The sequence below is a fragment of the Akebia trifoliata genome, unplaced genomic scaffold (assembly GCF_017979445.1).
Source record: "Akebia trifoliata isolate Shusen 1 unplaced genomic scaffold, ASM1797944v1 Contig00524, whole genome shotgun sequence".
NCBI classification, from domain to species: Eukaryota; Viridiplantae; Streptophyta; class Magnoliopsida; order Ranunculales; family Lardizabalaceae; genus Akebia; species Akebia trifoliata.
This window is the reverse complement of record NW_028237064.1, coordinates 20913-44477: the sequence shown is the minus strand read 5'-3', so window position 1 is coordinate 44477 and position 23565 is coordinate 20913. Positions and strand designations below refer to the sequence as shown.

Sequence of the window (23565 nt, the reverse complement as noted above, 5' to 3'; positions counted from 1 at the left end):
GTTTTTCAATTTTCCAGAGTAACATGGTACCCTTCAATATAATATTCCAATATAAGCTATAGTGTAACCAGCGAAGTTTTTGATAAAGATATCGACAAAATGTGAGTTTTTTGTTATATTACACTTCACTTGAAATTTTGGTCTTCAATGGAAGAAGGGGTGAAAATAAAGAAAGCAGAAGTATAAGGTGTTGGAATTAAAGAGAAACATTATAATATATGAAAAAATTGATAATGGAGAAGTATGTAATTTTGAGGCATCTACTACATTAATGAAGGATCGTGAAGTAGCCAAATGTATTGAGAGAGCAGCGAAAGAGATTCTCGAGGAAGCTGAGGGTAAAAAGCAGACAAATAAGGATAAGTGTTGATGGAATGATGGGGTTCAATTATTATAGGAAACATGATCAATTACAAAGCTTGCGAATGGCTAGAAATGAAGAAAACTTAGAAAGATACAAAAAAGCTGAAAAGGAAGGGAAGAGAGTGGTAATTGGAACTAGAGACACTGCATATGATGGCCTATACAAGAGGTTTTGGATTCTAGAGTCTGAAGGTTGAGTAAAATGTCTACAAGCTGGTATAAATTAGAGAAAGGAAAAATAAAATAAAATAAAATAAAATCTAGATCGTGTTAGATCCGTTACGGACCATGATGAGAGAATCTTGTTAAAACATGAAGAGATTAATAAAAGGTGATGAACATTTTCAGAAATGGTTAAATAAGACTACATAGGAGGCTCGGAGCCAAAACACAAACGCGTTACAAAATTGTGGGCCCCATCACGTAATATTAAGTTTTGAGAAACAATTTCCTTACTAACTTAGTAACGATTTTGAGCCTTACTAAGGGTCGTTTTGCTCAAATGGATTACCACATTAGCAATCCAACACTAGAGCCCTCTAGATTACATAGAAAAACTCATAAAAAAAAACAGAATATAATTTCTTTTGGGCTCGATCCAACGTTTTGAAAATGGACTGCTATCGAACTTCCACCTCACTCCAAAATTTAAATTCAACAGTGAAAAAGTAACTTTTTTAAAAAAATTGTTTTTTCAAAGTTCATAGAATTATGTCCTCTACTACCCTAAAGCTTCAGATCATGTTTTTGGATGTCACAAGGTGGGCCCAAGGGACCTTAGTAAGGCTAGTCAGACTCTTAAGTTTTTGACAAGTTATTTTAGACAATTACTTGTTCTGTATACTTTCAACTAGAGTTTGGCAGCCAAAAATGGTCCTGGAAGCTCATTGAGTCTAGTCCTTTGTTGCAGGAATCTGATACCATAGGTGCCGCTTCTGTTGCGTCTTCCACTTTGGAACTAACTCTGCTCCCACTTCATGAAATAAATGAATAAAAACCTGTTTCGCAATAGCTGTTTTCCCTTTCCCCCACCTAACCCTCCCAGACCCCCTCCCATTTCGTGCAACTAAGGTCTATTGAACTTGGATACTGAGTAAGATTCAGTCAGCTTCACTAAAAGTTTTCCTTTCTCTTTGTTGCTTAGTAATCATCTCAGTCAATGATGTATTGCATGTTTGAGTTATTCTCTAAAACATTCAAGACTTTCATGCTTTTTGTATTCAGACTACAATGTCTTTGCAACCACTTATTATTTATCCCAGCATTGGACGAACATGATTTCCTTTTTTGTTGCTCAATCCTTATTGGTAGTCATATTGTTTTTATTTGCTCAACCATATCTTGCCTTGGAGGCATCCTTGCTACTACTTTTCTGCCTCCTTGTTTTTAGTGAACTGAAGGTCTAATTTTTTTTTCTTTCTTTCATATCTAGTCATACTGAATTCCATCCCTTTGGGATAGGTGGCACGTGATTAGTTGTCATTTTCATGTCTGTTACAGACACCAATGTTTGAGCATGCAACTGCTGCCTTTGCAGGACGGAGAAGCGTATACTTGCTTGCTAAATGTTCTTGCACCAGAACACAAGAACCCGTCTACTTTGGTTGTTAAGGATCCTTTAGAAAGGGCAAGATTAATTCTTGAGCACGCAGATAGGATGGGTTGTAAAAGATACCTGACCCCCAAAGACATTGTGGAAGGTTCTCCAAATCTTAACCTTGCTTTCGTTGCACATATTTTTCAGCACAGGTGAGATTGTATCTTATTCCGAAGCTTGGATTCCAAAAATGATTGTTATAATCCAGGACCATTATCCTCATCATCTACTGTGCTTAATTACCCTAGAGTACTTAATCAGTTAATGTGAGAATAGTTTTTTGTTTCTCTTATCATAACAATTGCAATTCTGTATTCTAGTTGCAGCGAGTTATTTCTTATTATTTTAGCAAATCCTTAATAGTGATGACTGTTGGAGATGATTTTCTGCGATTGAACATGTATTTCTTCAATTAATTGGATTCATACTCTGAAATTGGAATTAGATTTGCACTTTAAAAATACATGAACTTGAAAACTAAAAATTGTCTAGCTGGGGCTTGTTGATTTATCTATGGTCATCAAGGCTAGTTCCAGACCCATATATCGATTCATCAAGCTTATGTTCGTTTTTTATGGGCATAAGTCTTCATTCTATTATGTACAAAAGCTACTTGAATTTTTGACTAGTGTTCTGAGCTAATTATAATGACTTGTTGCATACAGGAATGGACTCTCATCCCAGACAAGACAAATATCTTTTCTTGAAATTCAACCAGATGATGCACAGATCTCCAGAGAAGAGGGAGCATTTCGCCTGTGGATCAATAGCTTGGGAAATTCTACATACATTAACAACGTATTTGAAGATGTTAGAAATGGGTAGGCAGTGGGGTATTTTATCTGAACTAAGATGATTATTTTCTAATATTATCTAGAGATCTTAATAATAATCTATTCTTGCACAGATGGGTCCTTTTAGAGGCTCTTGACAAGGTCTCACCTGGAATAGTTAATTGGAAGATTGCGAGCAAGCCTCCTATTAAAATGCCATTCAGGAAAGTGGAAAACTGTAATCAAGTTGTGAAGATTGGGAAACAATTGAAGTTTTCCCTAGTCAATATTGCTGGGAATGATATTGTCCAAGGAAATAAGAAACTTATACTGGGTATGTCTCTTACCTGATGATTATAAGATCCATTATGTGGACTGGTATCTCAATGTATCTTGTTTAGATTAGTTTTGATTAATTGAAATATTGTTTATTTTTTGCTCCAGCTTATCTGTGGCAACTGATGCGATACAACATCCTCCAACTCCTAAAAAACTTGAGATTTCATTCTCATGAGAGGGAGATCACAGATGCTGATATCCTAGAATGGGCTAATACCAAAGTGAAGAATGCAGGAAGACACAGTCGTATGAGTAGTTTTAAGGTATTACATTTTAAACTGCTTGACATTTCAGGTGCAAAATTCTGGTGCATGGCTTGCTTCATTTAAGACTTGGCTGTATCATTTTGAGCTACTCCTCTATGGTTCAATCAGGTGCAGGCTCATCACAGGCATAGATGATACATGCTTCATGGCTGTCTCATGGATGAAGTTTAAGCTTATGGCTTTAGATGTGAATGTGTGCCTAACCTTGATTTAAAAGAAAAATATTTTATAGATGGAAAGTACTATAGCAAAGCAACTATTTTGCTCTGGATGTGCTGTACATACGGCATGCATGTAACAAGTTCAGGGTCTACCCTTAGACGAGTCCCTCCTAGATCAAACAGGCTAAAATTGTCCTGATTGGGGTGTGCCCTGACACTCTTCATTTATTTTTAACCATGTATAAAAATATCTGATGGAGCATATACTTAGAATCATCTGATTGTAACACTGTTGGCTTAGTATATCTTTTGTCCCTCAATGAAATAATGCTGACAATCCTGCTTCATGTATGCCACATGTATTACACTGGGAGGGAAGACAACCTCCATTTCTCCTGAATTTAAGTATTTCTCTTATATAATAAACCCCCTTGCTTTTATTCCCAGTGTACAATATTTACTTGACAATTTTTCTTGACTGTTTCCTCCATGACTTTGTTTGTTTACTTATGGCTCGGAGATTCGTATTGTTGACATGTTAAGTTGTTTGTATTTACTTTGTTGTGTATAAAACCTCTCTAATTTATATTTTGCATGAATGATTTGCATTTTATTACATTTATATTTCCAGCCCATATTTCTATATAGCAACATTGAAAGATATAAAAGTGGTAAGCAGAGTTGCAATCACAATCCAACTGGAATTAAGGATTTATTTTTTTGATAGAAGATCCCAATCTTCGATGGGAAGGGTTTAAATTTAATGTTTGTAGGCTCAAACGGTCTTGCTAGCTCTTTTTTTTTTTTTTTTAATGTTTTACAAACCTCTTCCTGAAGCTTATGTGTAATTCTCGCTAAATTGGAGTTCATTTTTGTTGCTTTTGATTTCCTTGTTTACATATATTCTTAAAGTTGATTCTTTTGGCTGTCATTCTGGTAGAAAATGGTGATATTTACCCTGAGGATTACTTATGATAAAATTTTGGCTATATGTTGTAATCATTTCTAATTTACAGGATAAGAGTCTCTCGGATGGCATTTTTTTCCTTGATCTACTAAGTGCAGTGGAGCCTAGAGTTGTGAACTGGACTCTAGTTACAAAAGGGGAAACTGGTAACTTTCACACTTTTGATTAATATAAAGAGCAAGTTTCTTGAAGAATTGTAGATCTTCCTCCTTGTCTAAGCCATAAGGACAGCATTTATTAGAATTTTCTAGGTCATTAGTCGTGTGTTGGATGCATTTTGGTGCACCTAATTCAACAATTCTTAGTTTATTTTTCTGCTATTTATATATATATATATATATATGGGTGACGTTCAGCAGCCAACGTTAGGGAGCCAATATGGAGCCAACACGTTTGTCCTATGTGGCTTAAAAGTTTCGGATTGAGCTGATTTTTGATGAGGATGGATCTATATGGTGAGATCATCCTCACCAAAAATCAGCTGAATCTGAAACTTCTAAGTCCATCAAAAGTGGTTTAGAATTGTGAAGCGTCGATTTTTTTTCCGAAAATTTGTAAACCACTTTTGATGGACTTAGAAATTTCAGATTCAGCTGATTTTTGGTGAGGATGGTCTCCTCACCATAGAGATCATCCTCACAAAAAATCAGCTCAATCCAAAACTTTTAAGCCACATGGGACAAACGTATTGGCTCCCTAACGTTGGCTGCCGACCGCCAACCTATATATATATGTCTTGAAATATTTTGGCGGAGACATTCTAGTATTTGGGTACGAAAGTCATTTCGTGATGTTTTGAAGGAAATTTTCTTCATGTCTTGTATCGTCTCAATTCATATCAGCAAGTTTCAGCCGAAACAATCTAAGACAAACACAAAAAGGCCTTTTTTTTGGGGTATTGTATTTCTTCTTTTGATTTTAGACAAGCATAAAAAGCTTATACAAAAATGTAAAATAACAATTAAATGATTACACGATGAATAAAAAATACTCTTAAACATTTGTCAATAAATTCATTCCCTTAAAATTGTTAATTTTACCTTGTTCTAGACAAATTGTTCATTGTGCTCCCTTCGAGGAAGGACATTTTTTCTATGTCAAATCTACCAATATTATATTTTTCTAAAAAAAAAAAAACCACTAGACAAGGTGCCATTGTGGGCACTTTTTAGTATGCACTTGCTTCTATATTTATATAAAACCTAGAATTGTGGAAGATATGTTAAACCTATAATGATGATGTTAACACATGAAAACCTAGATAAGCCCTTCATTATTATTCAACATCATGATCATAAAATGATACATTTTTCTATCTTTTGGGGCAATGCAGACGAGCAGAAAAAGATGAATGCATCCTACATTATCAGTATTGCAAGGAAGCTCGGATGCTCAATTTTTTTGTTGCCAGAAGACATAACAGAGGTAATTTGGTGATGATTTATCATGGATTCCTGTTTTCCATGGAAATATCTGCAAGTACCTCTTCTGTAGATGTTCCATAGGGTGTGCCTTTCTCATCTGTGCACATTGGGGCACATGTGTTTGCACCTAGGAGATAACTATGCTAAAAAGTGAAGAAATCTAATGACTAGAACTTGAAGTCCCATACATGGTTTAAAATATCGGAATGTATTGGTCGATATGTATGGTTATCGGCTAAGACCGATACAAAACATTGAATGTTTCAGGAATGTATCAGTCAATACTGTATCAGTTTTTTCATTAACAGAAACATTCAACTGATACGATATTTTAAAGAGTCGTGCTGGGGTGACACAAAGGTGACACAATGATGTGATGTTGTGCACATTACCGTAGATGCTTTTCCGCGGGATACGAGTAAAAAGCATCTACGATTATGTGCGTGCCACCACATTATTTTTGTCACGTTTGTGTCATTCCAGCATTTTCTTATTTTAAACCATGGCCCTTTATGTGCATAAAATTCTTTGTGCTGTCAGAAGAAAATAGTAAAATTATTTTATAGAAAGCTCTCCTTGATATCGACACCAGAGGGACCTTAAATTTTCTCCCATATTGTTTTTTCAAACTCACAGTTTGAGCCTTATCTATGGTAGTTTGTCTCATCAGGTGAATCAGAAGATGATCCTCACTCTGACAGCAAGCATTATGTATTGGTACATGAAACAACCCATTGAAGAAAGACCTTCTGGAACTTCAGATAGCGACAATGGAAGCTCCATGGAGACCAACTCAAACTCCACGGGTGATGATATCTCTGAGACCTCTTCAACGGAAGATAACGGTAACAGATAGTAGGTGATCACACTAAAGAAAGATTACAAAAATTTATCTACTTCGATTTTCTTAATCCCAATTCATTTTTTCCCCCCTTAAATTCCTTTAAAATACTGTTTCTTTGGTATTGTGTGTATGTCAGCAAAAATTACAAGACAACCTGATCTTGTTTGCTATCCATATATGTTATTGTTTAGCTGAAACAAAAGATCTTGTAAATATCAACTTGTTTATTTTGATTAATGGGGGTTTTGCTGATTTATCATGGAAAACACCAGCCGCAAATCAATGGTTGAGATGGGAGATTACTCCTAGGGATTCCCAAGTGAAATGAATCCTTGGAAAGTAATTGATCTTTAGGAAATTTTCGGTTTATGTTTGATGGAGACCCTTAAAAGCATAAATATACATGTTCAAGCTTATAATGTGTACCTTTCATTTGGAATTATAAACTGGTTTTACGAGTAACCCTTGAAACCTAAAGATCTCTTTAAATATTTAAAAGGGGTGGATTTCCTAAAGTGACATTCTATAACTCTTAGCTGTGGAGTTCATTCTTCCATAACAGCTATGTAGGAGGACGTAAAGTGGGCCTGACTTCTGCTGTCATAGTATTCTGCCATGTGGCTGTTTTCTGTTCATTGATGTGGGACAGAATCGGAAGAAAGAAACCCGAGTATCAGATTCATTATTATCAAGCAATTCAGAAAGGTAACAATGATAATTAAAAAATGGGAAATGTACATCACCCAACCATTTACCCCACAATTTGCTTAACATGTTTTGTCCTACATGGGTTAGAAGTTTTGGAATGGGCTGATTTTTGGTGAGGATGATCTCTACGGTTAGAAGATCATCCTCACAAAAAATCAGCCCATTCCAAAACTTCTAACCCCATGTTTACAAGTTGAAAAATTGTGGACCGTCCATTTTTTTGTAAACCATTTGTGATGGGATTAGAAGTTTTGGAATGGGGTGATTTTTGGTGAGGATGATCTCCTCACCATAGAGATCATCCTCACAAAAAATCAGCCTATTCCAAAACTTCTAACCCATATATGTAGGACAAAACATGTTGGGCAAATTGTTGGATAAATGGTTGGGTGCCGAACGGACCTATATATATATAAAACAGACTAAGTAACATTTTTCGTAGCCATGTCGATCTCATGATGTTTAAATGATGAAGTTCATGAAAAAGCATTAGATAACCATATATGTCTCTTCTAGAAGCTTTACTCATGTATCTTTCAAACTCATTTCTTAATGTCTTGTGAATAACTTCAACCACATCATAACCTGTTCTTCCAAACATTTCTACTGCATTTTCAAAATACCCATTAAATATCCTACAACATTCATCTGTAATCCTGGTATTTGGCAATGTACCCACATGACTCAAGTTGCAGCGAGAGCGCTTGAGTGAGAGAGAAGGAGAGAGTGAGCTTCGAGGGTTTCAACGAGAGGGCTCAAGTGTGAGAGAAGGAGAGAGAGAGGTTCGAGGCTAAGGCTCGAGCGAGAGAGAAGGAGAGAGCAAGGTTTGAGCGTTTCAGCCGAATGACTGTTAAAGAGAACGGCGAGAGGATTTGAGAGTTCTGTCTATTGAGAACTCTGTGTTCTATCGGCTTTTAATTGAACATGGAGGAGGCACTAATTACGAATAAATTGAGGGATGACTATGTAAAAAACTCATTAATTCATAACTTAAAACGCAGACGCCGTATAATTGAATCTTGTCCGTCCATTTCCTTATTATCCAATGCACGTTATATGTTTGTCAAACCATTTGGTAAGTGGCAGGGCGCCAAACGGGACCATATATATATATATAGGTCCCTTCCAGCAACAAACATTTTGGCAAAACATTTTTCAAAACATAGGTTAGAGGTTTTGGAATGGGCTGATTTTTGGTGAGGATGATCTCTATGGTGAGGAGATCATCCTCATCAAAAATCAGCCCATTCCAAAACTTCTAGCCCCATGTTTACAAGTTGGGAAATCGTGGACCGTCCATTTTTTGTACGCCATTTTTGATGGGTAAGAGGTTTTGGAATGGGCTGATTTTTGGTGATGATGATCTCCTCACCGTAGAGATCATCCTCACCAAAAATCAGCCCATTCCAAAACCTCTAACCCATATTTTGAAAAATGTTTTGCCAAAATGTTTGTCAAAATGTTTGTTGCTGAACATTTCCCATATAGGGAAATGTTTAGCAACAAACATTTTGGCAAAACATTTTTCAACAAATGGGTTAGAGGTTTTGGAATGAGCTGATTTTTGGTGAGGATGATCTCTACGGTGAGGAGATCATCCTCACCAAAAATCAGCCCATTCCAAAACTTCTAACCCCAGTTTACAAGTTCAAAAATCGTGGACCGTCCATTTTTTGTAAACCATTTTTGATGGGGTTAGAACAAGGTCGAGCGACATACAAGAGGATATCTCAAATATTCACCAAAACATGGACGAGCGTCTCTAAATCACCCAAACTTATTTTTACCATAAGGGCAATTTGAACACACCCAGCTTTATCTATCAAAATTACCTGTTTGATCCAGCTCCTAGGAATACGTACCGCTTATGATCGCTTCCTGCATTAAACACAGGCAATAGGCATATAGGCGCTTAGCAATCAATGGGTAAAAACATCCCCACTAAACCTGGTCAAGTTCAAGACCCAAGCCATCTGACATAAGTTCAAACTTGATTTCTTGCATCGCTTTTCGCAACTTTATTAATTTAACATTGTACTGCTCTTCACATATTTATTAATACAACATCACACTGCTTTTTCCGATGCAGTCAAGCGTATGTTCATTACCGAGGAGTGAGTTATTAGAAATGGCTACTCAACATTGAATACATACGAGTAATCTCGATGCAGACGCATGTTGGAACAGAAGGTTTGGGAGCTCACTCTCTCTCAGGGCTGGGGCCGTGTCTGCACGATGAAAACATCTTTGCCAACCACACATCCTTCAACATCCTGTGGGCAGCCAAACTTCTGCTCAAGGAAGAATCCAACGGCACAGAGACGCTGACCGAGCTGCTTTCGAAAGATTGGGTCCACTGTCAATGGCTTCTTGCTATAGTCTACCGTCAAGCGAATTACTTCCCCATCTGCAGGGCCCGCACTGAGTACCAACATCTCCTCGCTGAAATTCGCAAATGTCAGAGTCCTCACTTCGCCATCAAATTTTCCAGAAGAAAGACGCCAAGGGGTACCACGGGTGCCTGAAGCTAGGGTTTCACCAAGCCCAGGTGCGATTTCTGCCTCAACCAAATTGTGGTCACGGTCTGTCGGGCTCAGTGTGTGGAGCACGAATGACAAGTCTGGTGACAACATTTCCTGCACAAGTATTGCCATTGCAGCATCCTTCTGTTGTACGCTAGCAGCTCGTCGGCTTAGAACGGCCCTACGAGTGTATAGAGAAGCCCATACTCGGCCCACAGCATTTCCGAAAACCGTTGGATTCGTAGGGCTTACATTTGGAATTGAGTCGTATAATCCAGCGGCCGACATTCCAGCTAAGTCTTCAACATTGGCACTAGACCGAACAATCAAACGAGCGCTGCCTGGAAAGATTTTGGCAATGTTATTGATGGTCTTTATAGAGGGACGTTGGGCTCTGATCAGTTCCTGGAGTTCAGAGCATACTTTATCCAATTCACCGCCTTCCATTTTGGCGGTTTCGATCTGTTCTAGTAGGGATTGAAAGGCTTCCATTGACCTGCTTTCCTTTAATGCTGACTCCATTGACCCAAAAGGTATTACTGCCCCAGCAGGGACACGAAACGAAGCTGGCACCCCTTGGTCACTGTAAACTGCCATTATCCACGCAAAATTAGATATAAAAATGTAAGAAAAGTTCAATAAAACATATTTATCTACTAGGTTCCAGGAACACAGTATCTCTGGTTTCGATCAGGATAACTCTTCAAATAGGCATCCTGTCATTGGAACAGAATCATTGAAGGAAGAAACATACTAACACACTTGAATGAGAACAACTATCATCAAACCTCATAAAATAGATTACATGGTTTCAGGGGGAGTGGAATCCACACGTGATTACAAGATGACTTTTCAGACTGCTGGAGTCGAGTTCTATTTTCTTCTGTGGAGGGTGATCAAAGCCTAGTAATATATATATATATATATATATATATATATATATATATTTGAAATGAGAGTCTAGCATGTGAAAGGATAATATGTCGAGAGCTACACAAGAGTTGAGCTGGCCATGAAAATGGCTGACTTGGGTGGGTTGTGCATAGTATTGAATTACATGAGGACTAGAATAGAATACCACTGCTCCTCCAACCATATCTTCTACTTTCATTCTCTCAGACTTCAATCTCCTTTTTCTTTTCTTTCAGTTTCATTTTAAATCACTTCTGATCCAGCTTACTCCGCTGCCAGAGATGTAATTTTGAAAGGCTAGGACATAATATTATAAAACTAATTTGGAAAAAGAAAAATTATCATGAAAACCACTAGGAAGCAGGAAAAGCAAATCGAAATGGAGGATAATTTTTATGGAAGGAAAGAATTTATAGAGGACACCAAGCACCAAGTAGATTTACCTTTCTCAGAAAGTGATGCCAAAGAAGCTAAGCGACCACAAGCGGCAGCCTTTGCACCAGAAGTGTTAATATCTGCATTTGCAAGCGCTATAACTGTGGTAGAAACACCCTAAATAAAAGTACTTACTATTAGCAATTTGACAATCAAATTGATATTGATATTAAATCAAAGGTTGATTGAGTGCTGTTGAATGAACAAGCAAATAAAATTGTACCTTACTGGAGTAAGGTGCTTTGACTGCTGACCCAGAAGAAGGCTGGTGTTCTGGAGTTTCTATAGCATATGAAGTTCCATTACTTGATAGATTCAACATGGGTGGAACCTCTTTGCTATTATTCAACATTGAGGGCGATATATCAACACCAGTGGAGGATGCTTCCAGCCTGAAAGTCTCACCAACAAAAAAAATATTAAGTTTTCAATTCACATATAGTTAACATTGGGCAAAAAAGAGTAGCCACGGTGGGACATCTACAAGCTGCTTCTAGGTTGAAAGAAGTTCAAAGAAAATAACCTCACAGATTGGCCACTTAGTGTTTTGATGTACGCAATTTTATCATCATCTTCACATGTCACAAAGACCACCTTTTCCTGCAAATTACCGAAGAGATATAATGATTTTCAATTCCATTTCGATTGATGAATCTAACATTCCAAGATCTTTAGCATAAGACTTACCTGCCGAGCCCTAACACCAAGATGTGATAGGTGAGGCAGTTCCTGTAGAAGCACCACCCCCACAATGTTACTCCCAGCAGCCGATACCTGCAAAATGCAGAAACTACACTCTGAGAGTTCTATCTACTAAACATACATGCCCTTAAAAAGCTAGAGGATAAAGACAAATAACAAAATCAGTAACAATTACAACCTCCTCGTCCCCTTCGGCTTTCTTGACCAAAAGAATAACAGGTCCTGTAATAGATGATGGCAGAGATCCAGGAACGATGCTCTCAACCTGAATGGCACATTAAATCTTGGAGTGGATCAGCACAATGTGCAAAATAGTGAAGTGAGGGAAGGCATTACAAAGATTGTGTTGAAAGAAGCTTTAGATATTACAAGCTGAGCCCTCAAAGAATTTTTTAGAAGTCATTCCATTAAATATTGAACATTTCCAAATAAGTGAAGATATTTTCCAGAGAATCAGATCCATGTAAAATGAGTGATTAAGTGATTTGAATCTCCGTACTCCCAATGCTCAGCTGGCACAAAGACTGAATAAAGGGTCATTGCCTTTCTCCGAAATGACACATAGTATGATGACCGAGTAAATACAGGGTCAAAATGACTCATGGTGCTGCTGTACAACAGGCAAAATTTCAATGAAGTTGTTATGCTTAGACATTGTTTCCTCATCTTTATGGGAGAAGACTCTTCAACTTTACCAAGCTCTTTAAGCACTTTTCTCAAACTTAGACTAGCGTATATCCTTTTTGTTTTTCATCCAATTCTAAACCATAAACTTGATAGCTTGGTTGATAGCAGCCAACGATAGAAATTAGCTACTTTTTCTTTTTCTTTTTTTGTTTGGTACTGATTTCATGAAAAAGGCAAACTGCAATATACTCATTGGTTTTGAGCTTAGTTGAAGAGAGATGAAATGCAGCACCATCTAAGATACCCAGACTTCCTTGCCAATGTCATTCTCTCAAAAATCCACATGTTATCGTACGTGTTAGTGTAGTCAAAGGCACATGGCACTTAGGCACAGCCCATAGTCATAGGGAAGGCAGTTACTTTATTTCCCCTCATTATACGGCCAAGATAAAAATCGAGACGGTCTTGTATGAGACATTCCAAGATAATCCAAAGCATTCAACGTTTTGGGTCAATATTTCATTTGGATCTCACCCAAAACCAGAATGTTCCGTCTAAACAATTTGAAACAGGACAAAACTTTGAACCACAACCTGAACCCTCCAAAACCTCCAGGGTACCAATGTCAAATATGACACAACATGGGTATTAGCATGGAATCTCTGTTGGATATGGCTAAGCTACACCCAAATATTTTGTACAAAATAATATTTAGAAATCATAAAAATATTAAAGAAACAACCAAAAAAAAATTAATATAATATTAACCCAATACCCAGAGATATAGAGGTCAAGCAAACTGCCACTAGGGGGGCAGATCTAACCAACACACATATTAATACTTGGATAACGTTTGATATGCCACAGCCACATTATTAAGCACCATTCATACTTCAGAAACTTGGAAATAAGTGTTTACATGATAAGAAACTGTAATGCTACTTCCTCTGCAAATTTGAAAAATATCTGTTTTCATTTTAACGAACTGTAATGCTACTTCCGCTAAAAAAAATTGAAAAATACCTGTACAAGTGTTCCAACAGCAGCTCCTGGGACAAGAACATCCCAACCTTGGGATCCTAGTGTGCTTCTTACAGCTTTTAACAGAAGGGTGCAAATTTTTGAGACCTGGAAAATAACACTACAGATGATGTTTGCAAGTGATTAGTTAGAGAGTGCATATTGAATAATCATTGATGTATCCGCTAAGAAAAAACAATATCAGCTACTATAGTAAAAAAAAAAAAAAAGAGGCCATACCCAGCACGTATCTCAGCTTCAGTGTACGTCCTTACACTGTTTTCAGGAATTCCAAGAGCATGCCCTAGAACCTGCAAGGCCGAGGAAGAAATTTTATGATAAATTAGATTTTATTGTTCCAAATCCTGTCTAATTAGCCTAGAACAAACACATCAGTAACCCAGAGTCTAGCACAGCATGAGAAGCAAGCATCCAGTGCTAGAGATTTTAGTAGTTGCCCCCTTAGATACCAGATGCTTTATAAGCATTGAACAACGTGACAAAGAGAACTACAGCTCTAACAGAAGCAAAAAAGTTGTAAACCTGAACTCTCTGGGGGAAAATCTGAAGAAGTACTTCCGAGTACTCTTCGGTTAGCCTCCTTGATCTATCAAGAGTAGCCTTGAGCCTCAATGCCCAAATAGTTTTTCCATCCTCACTGCCTGGACACAGATAAATAGAAATAGGAAAATTCAGTTGTTCTTAGGCAAGCCTAAAAACCGCAATAATTACTTTTCCAAAACACACAATACTGAGAGAATATACCTTCTCTTTCAGAAAGACCCTTTTGTTTCCATGCGAGGAGCTCATTCTCAATAGCGTTACATTCCACCGTTTTCCAACCAGAAAGTCCCAACTGGCGAATGCCAACAGCAAGGGCATCAAGTGTATCATTCCAAGAACTTACATTCTTTGAGCCTGCATTCCGTGCAAGCCAAGGCGACCCTCCCATAGCTTCAAGTGCATTGAGGAATCTATCAAAAGAAAGACACCCCAAAATGCTTAGTCAGAAGAAGACCTCACCTAGGGACTAATCAGTTGTCACAACCAGTGTTCTAAAGTTCACAAGGCACACTTAAGGCATTTTGGATTCTTGAGGCAAGGCGTAAGCCTCAATAAATTTATGAAAAAAAAAAAAAAAAACCCTTAAAAATTAATAAATATATAAATTCAAAAAAAGAATAAGAATATAACTCATTCAGCTATTATTTTGTGATTACTCCAGACAGAAGCAAACAAGAACATTCAAATTAAATCCATACTCATCGACAGAAAGAAGAAAGGGGATCTCAAATAAGCTCAAATTTTAAAAATACCTGCTTAAGAGAACGAATGAGTAGTCCTCAAGACCAATCTCACAAAGGCGCCACTGCAAAGAAGTCAAGTTAGACACAATATCACGGAATTTCACTACAGAACTACTTCATTATTAGTTACGAGATTAAAAAATTTGCATCAAAACCTTTTGACGCATTGCTATTGCAGCATCGGGGGCATCATTCCGAAGGCCACTTTCAAGACCTTTTACAAGCACCGCTCTTAGACCCATCAAAGATTGCAAGGTTTTCATTAGTAGATCAATATCATCATGTGATTCTACCAACTTGTCCAAACTCTGCGAAATACAACTGACTGAAATATTAACATCTGATACTAAAGTTAGAATCAAAGTCACGGTCAATAGTCTTTTCAATAGGTTTCCAATTAAGTATTCTTCAGTGAAATGAATTAGACGAACCTAAGTCCCTAACAGGAAAAACATAACCATATGTTCTATCTAATTGAAAGTAATATACATGCTATATACCTGGTCCATGGGCAGATTGATCAAACACCATATGTTATTCTAACATTTCCAATAAATTAGAAGTACCCTACACTAGTTTGCTAAATCAGCTAGATAGTTCATGCAGTCACGTGAAAACTATGACCCCAACATTCATAAGTTTTATACATAATAAGCATGATTTACTGCTATTATAAACAGTTTCAAGCAAGAAATGAGAGACTTTTTTTATATAAAAAAATTTATTTAGTTTCATAGGTAATTTTAAATTATATTTAGTGAAAAATGAGATAGACTCGGATACAGATGAGGAAAAAAAAGCTACTTCTATCCATAATAGTGAGAAAGGACCTCACTAATACATAAGAAAAGAAACATAAAAGCTACTTCTATCCAAGATCCTTTCCATCTTAAACAAAACATGAAACCTGAACCTCAAACTACAGGAGAATAGAAAGACAGAGAGATAGCATTCATGTTGAGTATCTTTATATGGTATGGATCATAAAATTTTGAGGACGTAGTTTACTGATGTTATGCAAGTTATATAAGTGATTAATAAAAGAGACAGACTTGAGATTACTATTTGTTTTGACAAAAATTCTGACCTTGTGAACCCCTTAACTCTTCTTCCAGGGATTCCAAAATTTCTTTTAAAGAAATAACTAGAAAAACTAGTGAACCAAAAAGTCAAAACTGGAGATTTAACTTGAGAAATGATTACAAATGAAAACCACCACTGTACAACCAAATGGTTAAGAAGCATTAATTTCATACAAATTCATAACTGGTAATAGAGTGACGAAAATCTTTAAGATATAGTATCAACATGAACCAAAATAAACTAGCCACAGAAGAAAATCAAAGCCACTGAAAGACAATGTTCTACCTTCTTGCACTCCAGAAATAAAACAAGGGCTGATAAGCTCTGTCCATCCAAAGATTCCTTAATTGATTCAAGTTGTTCTGCAAGGCTAAAACAGTACATGATAACAGTTAGTACATCAACTATTTTTGGGACAAGGCTTTGAGGATGACGATGACATGAACTGTTTTGCTAGGTCTAAATGTCTAATAGAAGGTGATTCAAATATTCTCCTTTATCTTAAAATAGAAACTCACTATGTCAGTAAAGAGAATAGAATGGATGAACAATTAGCTGACACGAAATGGTCATGCAACAATAAATCAAACAGAAATGCTCCAGGTCAAGGGACAATAACAGAATTCCACCTCTAGGGAATAATGAGATCTGTTGGCTAACTAAAACAGAAGGTAAGTAAGTTGAATTAGGGTAATCTTAAAAAGATTTGGTTATAATTTTTCAACAAGGATCAGTGGGTCCACTAGATATGAGTCAAGGGATTTTTTTTGTTTTTCTAGATGTGTGGGGGGTGGGGGGGAGTGATTTGAGGAGATCTTCCTCTCAAAAAATCAAACCACTTTGAAACTTCTAAACTGACAATGTTGCCTTGGAAGTGAATATTCAAAGGACCATATAGATAGTAATTATTTTTTTCATTTAGTAAACAAATAGTATTTTTTTTTTTTTTCAATTAGTAATTAATGTTGAAGTGTACAACCAATGAAGAAATTGCATGAGAAATGATGTCTTCTTTAAAAGACTTCATATAATAACTAGGACAGATGGATGAGCAATTTAGAAGTCATACAAGAGGCAGAAATTTTGCATTCATATTTCCCCTTGGAGTAACAGATGGGAATTGCTTCAAACAAATTTCAAATCATTGCCATCTTTGTGACAAATTCAAGAGCAGAAGGAACAGATTATTGCTGCAACAATAAAAACAGTAACTTATGATCTCTGCAACAGTAAAAACATGGTAATACATGAAATTTAGTAACATACTTGGAAGGGACTTAGTGGCCATCCAACACAACTGTTTTCTATTTCTACCACCTACCTAATAAAGGCTATTTCTTTATTAGATTATCTCATTGTCTTAACAAATAAAATAAAAAAGTAAGATCATATTGATTATTGATGTCATGATATTCCTAAAAAATTTGTGTACATATTTGGCTTATCGGAACAACTAAATATTTAGAACACACCACGTACTCTACCTTCCAGCATTGAAGAAATCCTTGAGTTCATGATGAAATATCTTGAATTGTTCCACAAATGATTCACTATATTCCCCAGGGTTCCTGGTAATTCTGGCAAGCATCGCCTCTGTAGCAACCAGATCTTCTGGGCCTGCATTACGATGAAGCTTGTTCTGTATTGTATGCTTGATTTCTTGCTGAAAAACAATCATAAAGCTAGTTAACACAAACTATCTGAAGTGATAATCATTTTCTTCGAAGGTTTTCTTGTAAGGTGGGACAACATGTGTATTCTTAGTGCGGATTAGTGAGCTTGGGTTTGTGGGTTTGTTCAGTGGTTGTTGTAGGTCTTTTCTTTCTCGGGTCGGTCACCTCGACCTCCCTTTCAAATAAAGAAAGGAAAATGCTGAAGTAGCATTAAAATTAACATCGATTCTCACATTGCTGACATGGATGTATGTACGCAACCATAGATGTTTTTCATAGAGATACGAGTGAAAAGCATCTATGGCTATGTGTGCACCTCCACATCAGCAATGTGAGAATCGATGTCAATTTTAATGTTACTCCAGCACGACTCATAAAGAAAATCATCTTTACTTGTCAAAAAAAAAAAAAAAAAATCATTTTCTCAAGCATTCAATGAAATATAACCTTGAGATCATGAGGAATATCACCCCGATGAGCAATATCTCTTATTCGAGTTAGAGGGACTGAAGCAGTGAATTCTGACTTAAATGATGGTAAACATGGATGAATCTTGCGGATAACAAGTACTTCCTGCAGACAATTTGATAAAGGTTATTATTTACTGATGTAGGCAAAGGTTTGAGTAGTCCACATACAAGAATAAAGAAAAACTAAAAAACAAAAAAGCAAGGTGTACTATCAAAAGAGCATAAAGAAAAATTCAATTAAATAGCATTATTAAACTTCCACTGATTAGGGAGATTAGTTGGTAGGCACATAATTAGCTAACCAGTCATCACGATATTCGAGATAAATTATAGGATACTGTTTCTTTTGGGGAAAAAAAATTATTTGATCTTGAAAATGGGTCGATGTTTGATGCTCTATTGAATGCCATTATTTTCAAAAACTGCGTCATATAGGTTTTGACACATAAGCGTTTGGTTCATAATGGAGAACCCGATTCTTGATTCTGATTATGGATTATTAGAATCAGATTATAGAAACTGATTTCCAGAATCTAAAATCTCATTTGGCCAACACAGTTTCTAAAAACTGATCTTCTGGAAAAATTGCCCAACCACACATCTTGAGGTTAAAAATGAGAGTAAAAATATTTATCTTAGACATCAAAGACAATGGATTTTTGAGAGCAAAATTCAAGGGTTTTTGGAAAGAGGTAGAAAAAAATGGCATTTAGTCCTTTCTATTAGTTTTCAAGAGAATTCTACATTTGGGGCATGCCTAAATTGCCCAAAGAATTATGATGGTCTTGTATTTATATATAAAATGACAATAATAATAATAATAATAATAATAATCAGGAGATCAACACAAATGGATTGTGTGTGAGAATCAGGAGAAACAACCAGAGAACAGTTCTGATTCTCCAATTTTTGGCTTCTTATATGAAAAAATCAGGTAGATAATCCGAACCAAATGATGCATCGGATTCTAAAATCCGATTATGAGCATGAATCGGATTCTAGAATCCAAACCAAACGCCCCCAATGTCTCACTTAATGTCACAGAATCAGATCATTCACATAATTGAAAACAGCTATGTAAGAGAGAGGAAATATAAATTCAAATAAAAACTTTGATGATTCCGTCTCAGCTGCAGTCATTTAGGCATACCAGTCTGCAAAAACCTTAAACATTAAATTTCAAGATTATTTTTTTTTCCCTTCATACAAAACTATCTTTGGGATAAGGCTTTGAGGATGATGAAGATAAAAATTAACTCATCAAACACAAATTTACCTAGAAAAGAAAATAAACATTGATTTCAACATGGAAAAATATTTCTCTATTATATTCCTTGTTGGCAGTAGAAAAAATCCCCTGAACATTTAAGTATTGTATGTTTAGATAGGAATAAACCAGGATTTCTGTTTCAGTATCAATGATATTGTGTCAGTTTGGGAACAGTAGAACAATGACCTTACTAAACTAGCATGAGAACAAACATGGCCTTGTAGAGTACTCTTATGTAGAAGAAAATCTGAAGTCAGTAGGCTGAGGCTTAGCATGGAAAATAGGTCAAGTACTCAAAAAAAATGCAGAGCACATTGTGAAACTCTAACGGCATGAACGGGTCACAGAAACCACAGATTCTACGCAAGACCTTGGGAAACAAAATAATAATCAACCTGAGGTGATGTATCTTTCTTGCTGGAAATTCTTTCCAGTTCACGGAATATGAGCCTGGAAATCTCAGCATGTTTGCTTGGTCGGTGATGACCTCCACCTTCAAAGCACGGAATCTGCCCCGTGTTTATCCACTGCACAAAAGAACATGGAATTTAAACTGTTAGTTCCTCAACAAATAATAATAATAATAATAATTCAAACAAACAATTTCATCAAAAATAAATAAATAAATAAAGCTATAATCAAGAACCTTCAGATAGATAGCAGAGTATATGAGAACCTCCAAGCGTTCACCATGTTCCAGATTTCCCACCAAAAGTTCACGTACAACTTCTAACTGCATCAACATAAGGAGGACAGGGAAAAATGCCTAAGAGAGAGGGGAAAAAAGGAGTTGGGAAGGGGGGTAATACTTGTGACAATTTTATTCTCGAGCACAAAAATAGAAACATGTTTCAGACTTCCAGGATTAACTAAGAAAATATATGTTTCTGATGAGAACCATGAGTGACAAAATAACAAAAAACTAAATACCATCTAGATTCTTTCATTGAAAAGGAAATATTTGTAACAAAAAAATGGTCAATTTATTAGCTCAATGATGAAGAGAACAAAAACACTATACATAATCCACATTTTTTCATAGAAACGTGCTAAAATTGTTGTTTAGAAAATAATAAATGAAGTTCATCCAACAAAAATTCTCATTTAAACCACACTATATGGTTCAATAGAGGATTGGAACTTGACTTGTCCATACTCCACACAGTGCCTATTCCCAAGGTTTAAAATCTTGGCTTGAGGAATTGTTTCAGTAAGGAAAACCAAGACAATCACGCCTATACATTCTGAGACAATCCCAAAACATTCAACGTTTTAGGATCAATGTTAATTCCGTATCCAGAAACTTGATGTCTCAACTGAGACAGTGTGAAGCTTAGACCCGACAATAGTACCATGTATTGAACTTTTACCTTGTGAATTGCAGCTATTACATTTATTATTTCATAAATGGGGAAAAAAGGGGAGGAACACTTTTCCCTCTTTACTTCATTGCTCCAGTGTTTAGAACATTACCTATTGACAAAAATTCCCTTGTATATGACCTTTATTTTCTCTTATTTTACAAATGTATAAACAACCTATTTTTCCAATAAGAATGATTTTTGTCAAAAGAAAATATTAGAAACATTTGGACTCATGGATTAAGCAAATAAGAGAACTTAGACACTATAAAAAATACAAAAGAAACATGCCTCTTTCTCTCACATGGTCAGCCTGCTATTTGGCTAAACTTACCACATGGGAGACGCTGAGGTTGATAAACATGGTCGTGGTGACCCCTTTAGGCCTGCCATCTAAATTACCACATATGAAGTGATTTTCATGACTTTAGCAAAATATTCTGGAGATTAATGAAAAACAATCACAGAGGAACCTCGCGCCCCACATTAAAATGTTACAATTACATTACAAATAAATTGAAGGTGCCAGCTCACTAAGCTGGTTAAAGTCAGTGAGAGTTGATACCACAACATCGGTTCAAAACCAGCTTTCACCTACTAAATACTAATCACTAATCCACTTTCTTATAAGAAAAAATAATAATAATAATAATAATAATAAAATTGCATATAAATGAGACACAATAAGCCTAGAAATAAGATTAACAAAGAAATAAAAAATACCCTTAGGTGAACACTATATACTAATGTGATATTATCCAACTACATAAAATTAGTGTTAAAAACACATTGAACAAATAATATTATTTGATATGACCAAGATCGAAAATTTACATTCACACATCTTGAATATGAAAGCTTAAACAGGAAAGTATCAATAAGTAACCATACCTTCTGCCACCAATTCCTCGCATTTCGATCACTTTCTACTAATTTTAATGCAAATCCTTCAAGCCCACTGGTATCCCATCTTCTATCTGTTTCCCTGTTTCCATGCTCATTCGACCGCATAAATGACGCAGCCTTCCCCTGCCATTGCTCAACAAAAGGACTAAGCTCACCTCCCGTTACAGGACCAGAACTGTCGTTAGTGTGCCCTAATTCCCTCTCTTTATCTGCCGAACCCAACGGTAACAAATTCAAATCCTCTCCGGTCTTGCTCCAGTGACATACTAATTCAAAAACACCTCCATTGGGCAACTTCAAGACGCGATTATTGCCTCCTTCCCAAACAACACTCTTATTCTTCCCCAAAATCACAAATTTGAATTCCACAGATTCACCTCCTCTCATTTCCACCTCACAAACCCATCCATCTTTCGTCCAATTCATCTGTAATTTCTTCTTCCACGATCCAAACTCCTTTGAAGATCCTAGTATCCCTATGTGTTCGCCAAATTCAACTTGGTGATTCAACCGAACAGTTAACCCTACTTTCCCTCTCATCTGCTTCGACATCTTTTTCTCCTCTTCTCTGCTTCAGAAAACAAGGATGTAATTAAAGAAATCGCTCATCATTTACATATAAAAAGCTTAAAAGAATTTGAGAAACAAAATTGGAATCAATAATTTGGAGAAATTTGAAGAAAACAATTAAGTACCTTTCGAGAGAAGAAACACCAGATACGATACGAAACCTTCGATTGTGAGAGGAGAATGAGATTCTACGGGTGTGGGAACTGGTGAGGATTGAGAGATTGTTACGCCATGGATGATAAAATTGATCTTCTTTGAAGGTGGAACAGCGGAAGAGACGAAGCGACGCCATTAAAGTTATTGCTTTTGTTACAGAGAGATCAAAATTTTAGAAGATTTTTGGATTTGGCGTTTGGTCGGAAGAGCATCACTTGTTGGAGTTGCACTGTTCGATATTAGAGTAGAGCTGGAGAGGTTTCATAAGAGATGAGTTAGTTCGCCATCTCTTGCCACGTGTATCACGATTCTCGATTGTAGATCTTAGAGCGAATATATATATATTAGAAAAAACACTTTCCTTGCTAACTTGTAAGATTTTAAGTCCTGCTCAGGGCTATTTTGTCAAATGGATTACCAAATTGGTAATCCAAATCCACAGCCCTTTAGATTTTATAGAAAAATTCAGATCTAATTATTTAATTTTTTTGGATTGATCAAATGTTTTGAAAAAAAGACCATTATCTAACTTTCATGAATTACTTTCAAAGTTGATAGAATTTTGTCCTCTACAATCTTAGGGCATCAGATCATGTATTTGGATGCTACAAGGTGAGCTCAACGACCCTTAGTAAGAGTTGAAATCTTACTAAGTTAGTATGACTAGTCAAACTCTATTTCTGAACAAAAAAATGAATGATTTTGCACTTCTGAGAGAGATGGTCAATGTGAACCGTTCATCACGAATAGTCCAGGACTCACTTGATTGGTTGAACATGATCAAATCAAGTGGATTTTTTTTTTAATGTTTGTTATCTATATCATAATATATATTTTGTAATTTAGTAGTTTAGCATCTAGTGATGCATCTTATAATAAAAATAAAATTATAATTATTTAATATAAATATAATATTAAATAAATTAAATCGAGTTGTTTTCTCGAGATGGAATGGAAAGATTTTGGAGGATTCAACTCAATATAGGTGGGGTCAAACAACATACCTAATTTTAAAACCAAGTTACCTAAGGAATCAATTTTCCTTTATTTCTCCAAAGTCTTACTCATTCTTTGAGAATTGATGCTCCTCCAAACCTTGTAAAATATTG

The 23565-nt window shown here is 36.1% G+C and overlaps 2 protein-coding genes across 2 annotated transcripts; one reads left to right on the top strand and one right to left on the bottom strand.

The window, feature by feature from the left end:
* The first annotated feature begins 1437 nt into the window (after positions 1-1437).
* On the top strand, positions 1438-7000 carry LOC147381380 (fimbrin-2-like). The gene is made up of 8 exons (XM_086430516.1): positions 1438-1456; positions 1901-2112; positions 2626-2781; positions 2868-3067; positions 3178-3335; positions 4516-4612; positions 5800-5891; positions 6561-7000. Exons 2-8 carry the CDS (start codon positions 2021-2023, stop codon positions 6744-6746), a joined length of 981 nt encoding a protein of 326 aa, XP_086286642.1. The 5' UTR covers positions 1438-1456; positions 1901-2020; the 3' UTR covers positions 6747-7000.
* A 2432-nt stretch (positions 7001-9432) lies between these two features.
* On the bottom strand, positions 9433-22706 carry LOC147381379 (phosphoglucan, water dikinase, chloroplastic-like). The gene is made up of 19 exons (XM_086430515.1): positions 22426-22706; positions 21716-22298; positions 20110-20196; positions 19859-19990; positions 18171-18296; positions 17535-17713; positions 16336-16420; positions 15123-15275; positions 14977-15029; positions 14426-14634; positions 14204-14322; positions 13901-13971; positions 13664-13781; positions 12192-12278; positions 11999-12085; positions 11835-11911; positions 11535-11703; positions 11320-11428; positions 9433-10554 (listed from the first exon to the last, which is right to left on the bottom strand). The coding sequence occupies exons 1-19, from the start codon at positions 22590-22592 to the stop codon at positions 9653-9655; spliced, it is 3513 nt and encodes a 1170-aa protein (XP_086286641.1). The 5' UTR covers positions 22593-22706; the 3' UTR covers positions 9433-9652.
* Positions 22707-23565: the final 859 nt, after the last annotated feature.